This window comes from Camelina sativa, chromosome 13 (assembly GCF_000633955.1).
Source record: "Camelina sativa cultivar DH55 chromosome 13, Cs, whole genome shotgun sequence".
Classification (NCBI taxonomy): Eukaryota; Viridiplantae; Streptophyta; class Magnoliopsida; order Brassicales; family Brassicaceae; genus Camelina; species Camelina sativa.
In genome coordinates, this window is record NC_025697.1 from 13,430,262 (window position 1) to 13,438,836 (window position 8,575).

Genomic DNA, 8,575 nt, shown 5'->3' on the forward strand with positions numbered 1-8,575 from the left:
AACATATCTCTCTTTTTTCGACCAAAATCTTCAGGTAGACCCAGATATTTGCCAAGACCCCCAACCTGTTGAATGCCTAGTATCTGTTTTGTTGTGGCTCTTGTGTGTTTGTTTGTTTTTATTGAGAAAGTAACAGCAGATTTTGCTTTGTTGATCATTTGTGCTAATGCTTTTGCATACTTTTGCAGGATACTCATCAGTGCTTCACAGCTTTGGCGGTCAGATCTACAGAAAAACATGGTGTCATCTGCAAAGAGGAGGTGGTTCACCCGGGGTCCGTTCTTTGACACCTTCACACCTTGCAACACTTTCTCTAGCTGAGAATTGGTACGAAGACCAGATAGGACTTCACTACATAGGATGAAGATATACGGTGACAATGGATCTCCCTGTCGTATGCCTCTTCTTGGTATCACCTGCCCTTGTTCTGACCCGTTTAACAGGTAGGTATACGATACAGTGGTGATACATGTCATGATCCACCCGATCCAAGTTTGGTGGAAGCCCATTTCCTCCATGACGAGTCTGATGAAATCCCATTCTATCTGGTCATACGCCTTGCTCATATCAGTTTTAACCGCCATGTAGCATCGCTTTCTTGCTCCAGAGGTTTTGAGGTAATGTAGGATTTCATGTGTTATGAGAACATTATCAGATAATTGTACGTTTTGGAACAAAAGCTGACTGATTTTCCGAAATCATTTGTTGCAGGAACGGTTGTATCCTTTTTGTTAACACCTTAGCAATAATCTTGTAGAAAATAGAGCAGAGTGCTATTGGTCTATAGTCAGCCATTTTTTGGGGGTTTTGGATCTTAGGAATGAGCCTAACATGAGTCTTGTTTATGTTTGATGGCATGATTCCTGACAGAAAGAAACCTTGGATTTCCAAGATGATGTTTGGACCGATTGTTCTCCAGTGTGTTTGAAAGAAACTAGCTGAGAAACCGTCTGGACCGGGAGCTTTTTCTGGATATATGGAGAAGCAAACTCTTTTAATTTCTTCCGGTGATGGGATCGATGTTAGAGACTGGTTTATTTCAGGTGTGATTTGCTTGGTGATTGCCTCTTTTACAGTTTCAGCTCTAGCTACTTCTTCAGAGGTGAACAAGTTCTCAAAATACTTGGTAATCACTTCTGCTATTTGTTCCTCCTTATACACCGGGACCTCTTTGTCATCCTCTATAACTGAAAATTTGTTAACCACTTGTCTTCTTTTGGTTATAGCATGGAAATAACCCGAGTTTTTGTCTCCAAGGCTTAAGCCACAGTTGGCGACTTCGTTGTTTCCAAAAGTCTTCTTCAGCTTTGTATGCCTTTAGGAGTTTGATATTTAAGGAGGATATCAGTTCCAAATTCTCTTCCTGGTTTGTCAATGTCTCCTCAAGCTTTTATTTATGCAATTCCATTTCCTTCTGGCTATTGAGATGCTTTTCTTTAGACCATCTAATAATCTCCCGGCGACACTTAGTAAGTTTCGCCTCCACATTTGTTTCTTCCTCTACTGCCCATATATTTTGTATCAGGCATGTGATCTCAGCATTTTCTTTCAATCTTCTATCATAGCGAAATAAGCCCCTCTTCTATTGGTTCATTTATTAAAAAATAATAAAAAGAAATCATTTAATTAAAATCTATTTCTTTATTTGCTTTTTGAGAATCGTTTGGGCGTGACTACGGTGGAATTGCTCTAATTGTCTATTCTAAGATATTGTTTTTCAATTATAACGGTCAATATAAAGTTTATTTTTATATAATTTATGTAATTAGACGTTTTCCTCGTTTGAATTGAATTGTTTCTTTATTTCAGAGTGTTTCCGTTTTAAGGCAAGAAGCTCTTCCTCGGACATGGTTGGAGCCTCGATTTCGGCATCTTCGGGAGAAAGAGCTGGTTACAGCAGTGCTTCTGACATGGTGGGAGCCTCGAGTCCGGCGTCGTCAGGCCAAAGAGCTAGTGTTGACTTTTTTAGATCTTACTCTCACTTGTAAGATCAGTTTCTCTCATTTTTCTATCTCTGTTTTGGACACTCTGTTGATCTTGTTTTAGAGAGAATCATAAGAACACTTTCACTTAAAAGGCTACATTGTATTTTCGGATCTTCAAGATGCTTTCTTACAACACAACCACACATACATATAGTAGTTTCTCTCCACTTGCCCACACACACACTTATGCCCATACCATAGGCCATACTTCTACTCTCTTACACAAGCCACACTAGTAGCCACTCTACTCACTCATTGGAACTCTAGTTCCTTGATTCACTCTTACACATTCAACAACTCACTTATACTCTAACTATGACTAGCACAACACACTTCCTTAGATTCTAACAACTTAGTTATACTTAAACTTATTTGGGCCTTTGTTCATCTTTGCAGCGCATTATAACAAAAACACAAAGTCCATGTTGACTTTGCTCTTCTCCTTCTCCTTTGTCGCTGACTTGTTTCACGACTTCTTCTTGCTTCACTTTTCTTCTCCTACGCTTGGAGCTTCGTCTCTTTCTTCATCATCTTCTCACAGATTCTTCCTTTATTTGTTGCAGGATTTAATCAAGAACTCAAATCTCAACAGCTAGTTACAGCAGTGCTTCTGACATGGTTGGAGCCTCGAGTCCGGCGTCGTCAGGCCAAAGAAGTGATTCCAGCAGTGCTTCTGACATGGTGGGAGCCTCGAGTCCGGCGTCTTCGGGCCAAAGAAGTGATTCCAGCAGAACTATGTCTTTCGTACAAGACAAACTTCTTCTTCGGTATCTCCCACTAATGGAGCGAAGAAACGCTCGAAGATGGAGATGGATCTTGAGGTTCTTGAGTGTCCCATTTGCGTCGAAACATTGACGATTCCCATCTTCCAGGTCTTGTTTCCACCCTTATCTTAAAATTGAATTGAATTGTTTCTTATTTCGGAGTGTTTCCGTTTTAAGGATTTAGAGTATAGCGTTGAGACTTGTAGTTCTTGAAACCATCAAGATTATAGCTTTAGCGCAGAATTAAGAACAGAACAATAAGATACATGTATGTTCCTCCATTATCTCGGGTATGTGTTGTTACTACAGGTTTTGAGTCATAACCCTGCTGGTTTTTTTGTATTTTCAATGTGATAATGGACATTTGGCTTGTTCCTCTTGCTGTCCAAAACTGAGTAACAAATGCCCATATTGTGCTTTGCCTATTGGCCACATTCGAAACAGAGCAATGGAGAGTGTCCTTAGATCAATCTCTATTCCATGCCCAAACGCCAAGTTTGGTTGCACTAATAATGTCTCTTATGGGTTAGAATCAACTCATGTAAAGGAATGCAGCTTCTCTCGATGTTCCTGCCCTGCATTGGACTGCGACTACACTGGCTCCTACATAAATGTCTGGAGGCACTATTGTTATGGATCATGTCCCGCTTCCTCATATGAATCCTTCACATATAATGTATCCTCTACTGTTCGGATGAACATCAGTGATAAGATAAATATCCAAGTGGATCATATGAAGATGTTATTGTTTGCAGTGCAGTGTTTTAGGGAGTCGTACGGTGTGTGTGTAACTGTAAGCTGCATTGCACCATCTTCTCCACATTTAGGAAAGTTCTCATATCATCTCTCATACACTGTCGATGGGAACAATATGACTAACGAATCAGCAGACATGAAGAGGATTATTAAAGTGAGTTTTCAAACCCCTCTAGAGAATTTCATGTTGATCCCTCACTCTTCCTTGCGTGGTGAAATGTTGGAGATGAAGCTTACCATCAAGGAGGTCAATCAAGTGTAACAAAATATGGTTTGATAGGGAAATTAAGAGATATTGCGGTTGCCTGTTCGGCTTATTTTTTCTTTTTATTATCTATTGAAAAATCTATGTAAGTCCTTTCCAATCGTCTTTAATTTATCGATGTTGCTTCTTCGATTGTGTTGGTACAAATTTTGTTATATAACCAGATCGGCCAACAAAACTTGGGCAGTTTTGTATATTCTAAGCTTATATATAGACTCAGGAGGAGACTACAATGAGTTCTCTTGTGGGTATGGACATATGGTAGACTTCATGTTCAAACTTATCATCTTCAGTACTTTACTCTTGAAACTGATGCTCTCTTGTTACTTCGCAGCTTGCTTAATCAAAGCACCGTACATGGCAGAGTTTAAGCAAGCCATAACCATATACTCGAGCTGTTGAACGGAGTACTCTGGTAGTCAGGTTGCCATTTATTCATTTAAATAGAGTTGTAAATTTATTTACAAATTCGTAATAATTACTTTATTGTAATTTTTGTCGAATGAATGCCACAATTTTTATATTCCTCACAGGTTAATATGTATGCATGTCATGTGGCCAAAAAAAAATCATTCCTAATAAAAAAAACAATAAATTTTCTTTTATTTTTATTTATTATTTTCACTATTTAATTCTTCTATGGTCATCTTTTTATTTTTCTAATTTTACGGAATAATTATGCACATATATTGTTTATCAAGAGCCAAAAATTTCATGTAAAATATATCATTTTTGTTTTATCTCATACCTCTCTCCTCAGACATCACTTTTCTTCTTCTTCTTCTTGTCACTCTTTTCCTTCTTCTAGGCAGGCATTTCGGCTTCTTCTTCCTCGTGTTTTCTCTTCCTTTTCTCCTTCTTTGCTGGCTCTACTGTTTCGGGTTCTACTTCTGATTTCTTCTTCTTCGACTTCTTCTTTGAAGGCTCCTTGGTTTTGGCTTCTTCTTCATCATCGGCCTTCTTCTTCTTTTTGTCTTCCTTTTCTTTGACACCGTTCTCTGAATCCCCTGTGGGAGTTTTAAGAAGGGATTCTGCAGCAGCGTTGTAAGTCCGCAGAAGACAACATAAAAAGCTTTAAGCTATAAGCCAACATTACAAGCACTAAATCTAAAAACTTAGTTGCAAAAAATCCACGTTTTACAAGTTTCTCAAACATAATTACAAAAGCAAGCTGAGGAAACCGCTTAAAGCAGGGGAGTAATCTGACCTTAGCAGGAGTGATCAGACCTCCAGAACCCTTCTTTTTATCCTTGTCATAAACTTCAACCTTTGGTTTTCCCTTGGCTGAGCCAGACAGACGTCCGATATCTCTTCCTTCCAGATTTCTCAACCGTGCTTCAAGCTGTCAGAAAAGATACACCACATGGTAACAATCAATGAAAGAACAAAAACGCTCAAGGGTCGGACAGGAGAGGCAAATTATTGAAGAGCACCTTTACGCGGTTTTCCACTCCCATAGTGCTGTCTTGGCCATCACCAAGTGCATCACACCTGATAGCAAGAGCAGGTTTTGCAGCTAGTGACCGAGAGATTTTACCCTTGTGCTTTGGTGCAGCTTGGCCAACCACAGATGCGTGGTAAATTAGACCGTACTTTGGAGTGGCGTGTTTAGTCTTGAGGGCTCTAAATAGGGCTTTTTCAGCTCCAAGAATCTGAACCGTGCTCTCAGGTTGCTTTGAGAGATTCAACAAACTACCACCATGAGAAATTAGGCAAGCACCGACTAGGGCAGTGAGATTTGGTGCAATTGTGTTCATTCTGCTCTTCAAGTAGTCATAAAGCTGAGCTCTATACTCAGCAAGAGAAAGAACCTGGTCACAGAGTTCCCGTATGTGCAGCAAATCAAGGTCACTGACTTCAGTTCCCATAGATATCACAGAAGCCTCTTTAAGGCCTGCTTCAACAACTTCATCAGACAATATCTGAAATGAGATTGGACAAGGGAAATATGTGTTAAAAAGGCATAACTAGTTTCAAGGAAAAGCAAGCCATATCCTAAAATAGATACTCAAAAGAGAATGGTAAACAGGGATTAACCTCAGAGAAGTCTAGCTTGGCAGCATTAATCCGATTCCCCCATTAGTTTTACAGCCTTGGCATATAGGGTATTGTCCTGTACGATCTTCGCAAGCTCAGGAAAATGCCAACCGTACCATTCACGAACCCTCATAGCGTATGTGTTGAGCTCTTTGTCAAGATCATCAAACAAACCAATAGCTTGGATAATCATGGTATCCACCTATCAAAAATAATAATGGTATAAGGAAAAGTAACACAACATAAAACAAAACACAGGACATACATAGGAACTAAATGGTCAGAGATTAATATTGGAGAAGCAAATAAGGATGCCAAAAGTTCCATAATTTATCAAATGTTACCAACCAAACAAACAGTTATCCAGAGAACTAAATAGACGCCAAAATAGATTAAATGACTACCTTATCAGGAGCCGCGATTTTTCTAGGGTTTAAGAACATTCAATATATATAATCTACTGAGGTTTTGGGGCTATACAATGGAATTTTCTTTTTCTTTTTCTTTGGTTGAGTGTACAGAAAGATGACAAGTTACTCACTGTCAAAAAAACAAGAAAGACTGAAGGAAACTCGCAGACAAATTATGTGGTACAGACTTAAACAAACGAGTACCAAGTGCATCTATCTCTTAATCATCCATTGCTAGAAGCAATCAGTCCCATTTTAGGGTCTAGCTGAAGCAAACTGTTCTCAAACCTGAAATAGAGGCAGCCTCTTTGTTCCAAGCTTCCTGTACGATGTAAATCAGTTATGAGTAAGGTTTGTAAATCTATGCAAGAGACAAGAAACTTAACCGTATTTCTTCAAAATTACTAACACACAGATACACGTCCAACATAATAAATCTTTTTTTAAACATTGTTTCCATACTGATCGGAGGGAACTAAACCATCAAGATTCTTCTGTCAACATTAGAAGATTCTAGAAAGAGAGCTGCTCATAATAATAGATCCACAAATAAAATACCTTCAAAATAGCCTCTGAAAAGCAAAATTAACAAGAATACAGTGGTTGGTATTTTTTATAAACACCCAACAAGGAGTCTCTATGTAGATATAAATGTTAAAACAACATGATCATAGTTCGAAAGGTCATTGTTCATAATCAAGATTTAAAACATCAAGGTCAAGAAAAGCATTACTCACAATTCTCTGTTATTGTCCAATCCGAGATTGGTTATTTTATATCAGCTACAGCTTTTGCCTAGGCACTGAATTGTGTAAAATCATCTAAACAAAAAACTTTGCAATGAGGAAAATCAAGAAGAGAAGCGAAATAAACCTTACAACATTGATCTTCTCTCAAGTCTCAAGCTATATATATATATATGCAAGGAACACACATTAGACAAGACACTGGAGGAAGCACATACATAATCAATCGCTTTCACAAGCACTTGCATTATAATCGTCTACATCAGTTCTACAGTTCTCTACAAATCAATTGGATATAGCTATCCTCACGCAAAGACACCAGAGAGATAAACAAAACCATATCAATTCCAAATCCGAGGAACAAGAAGAGCTAGATCCAAAGTTATAGAGAAAAAGAGCTTCTAAGGGGTAAAGAGGAAGCAATAGCACCACCGCACACCATGAGGACAAAGGAGAGACGAAGACAGAAGAAGAAGAGGAACCACAAAGTCTGTTTCCTCAATCCGTTTAATTCCGACACCCTCTTTGTTCAATCTTCTCAAGGCAAGCCATCACATGCTTCTTCGCTCTCTCTATACGATCCTCGATGATGTTTAACTCAGAGAGATCATCACAAGAATTGTACAGATCAGGGTCTTCCCACCAGAACCCTTGCGCTTGCGATTGGGGTTTAATCTTAGGAGGTGGCTTGCCATTTAGGTAACAATCAGCGATCTCTTGGGCAGGAGAGTAGCCGGAGAAGGAGTAAACAACGTCGGAGATCTCTGACGGAGAGGTTACGAAGACGGCGAGGTTGGCTCCGGAGAGATGACAGAGATCGGCGGCTCTGGAAAAGACAGTTTGACGGCGTTTAGAGCAAGCCACCGCTCGTTGCTGTTTGGTTTCTCGCTTCTTGATTTCGATTTTTCGTTTTGTTCCTTTCTTCATTGTGGACTCAGACGACGTCATAATGTTTTCTTACCAAGAGAGACAAAAGAGATAAGAGAGAGCCACAGAGAGAAATAGAAAAACAGAGAAATAGAGAAACTGAGAGAGTAGAAAAAGCATATTTACATATATATATATATAGGGATATTGTTATTTTTTTTTTTGCCTAACTTAGTTCCGTAATCGTATTTTTTCNTTTTTTTTTTTTTTTTTTTTTTTTTTTCTATTTCACGTTTTGTGTTTTCTACTAGAAGTTTCTAAAGATCACAACAATAACTGCAGAATTAAATTTACTTAATTCAAGTTTTACCAATCCGTCTAGGTACAACATTAAAATTTTAAACATTTATTTTTTTCTTTATAAATTCAATAATATATTTTTGTTTTTAAAATATCAAATCACAACATATACAAAACAAAAATCAACATTTTTATTTATGATATCATATGTATCTATATATATATAATGTTAACTTTAATTTTGTGGACCTTAAAGATTCTAATAAGGGTCTGAATGGTAACAACGGTCAAAGCGGAGCGGACACAACAAACACAGTGGACAAAACAGCTGGACAAAGCGGTTGGAGCGGATCCAAAAGGTGGTTTTATGAACCGAATGATAAAAGGCGGACAAATTAGACTACTTTTATTCTATTCTTCAAATATGATTATAATTTTTTAAAAA

General features: G+C 38.2%; 2 protein-coding genes and 1 pseudogene across 2 annotated transcripts; 1 reads left to right on the top strand and 2 right to left on the bottom strand.

Annotated features, from left to right (window-relative positions):
• Positions 1,848-4,272, top strand: LOC104736650 (E3 ubiquitin-protein ligase SINA-like 7). The gene is made up of 3 exons (XM_010456671.2): positions 1,848-1,953; positions 2,549-2,752; positions 3,067-4,272. The coding sequence occupies exons 1-3, from the start codon at positions 1,848-1,850 to the stop codon at positions 3,765-3,767; spliced, it is 1,011 nt and encodes a 336-aa protein (XP_010454973.2). The 3' UTR covers positions 3,768-4,272.
• On the bottom strand, positions 4,398-6,962 carry LOC104736653 (annotated as a pseudogene).
• On the bottom strand, positions 7,106-7,942 carry LOC104736652 (agamous-like MADS-box protein AGL97). Its single transcript, XM_010456672.1, has one exon. The coding sequence runs from the start codon at positions 7,909-7,911 to the stop codon at positions 7,471-7,473; it is 441 nt and encodes a 146-aa protein (XP_010454974.1). The 5' UTR covers positions 7,912-7,942; the 3' UTR covers positions 7,106-7,470.

Bases quoted from the DNA above. Each gene is read 5' to 3' on its own strand.
- LOC104736650 (XM_010456671.2), top strand. From the start codon at position 1,848: ATGGTTGGAGCCTCGATTTCGGCATCTTCGGGAGAAAGAGCTGGTTAC. The intron at 1,954-2,548 runs GTGTTGACTTTT...TATTTGTTGCAG, and splicing joins GTCGTCAGGCCAAAGAGCTA to GATTTAATCAAGAACTCAAA. The intron at 2,753-3,066 runs GTATCTCCCACT...ACAGGTTTTGAG, and splicing joins CAAGACAAACTTCTTCTTCG to TCATAACCCTGCTGGTTTTT.
- LOC104736652 (XM_010456672.1), bottom strand. From the start codon at position 7,911: ATGACGTCGTCTGAGTCCACAATGAAGAAAGGAACAAAACGAAAAATC.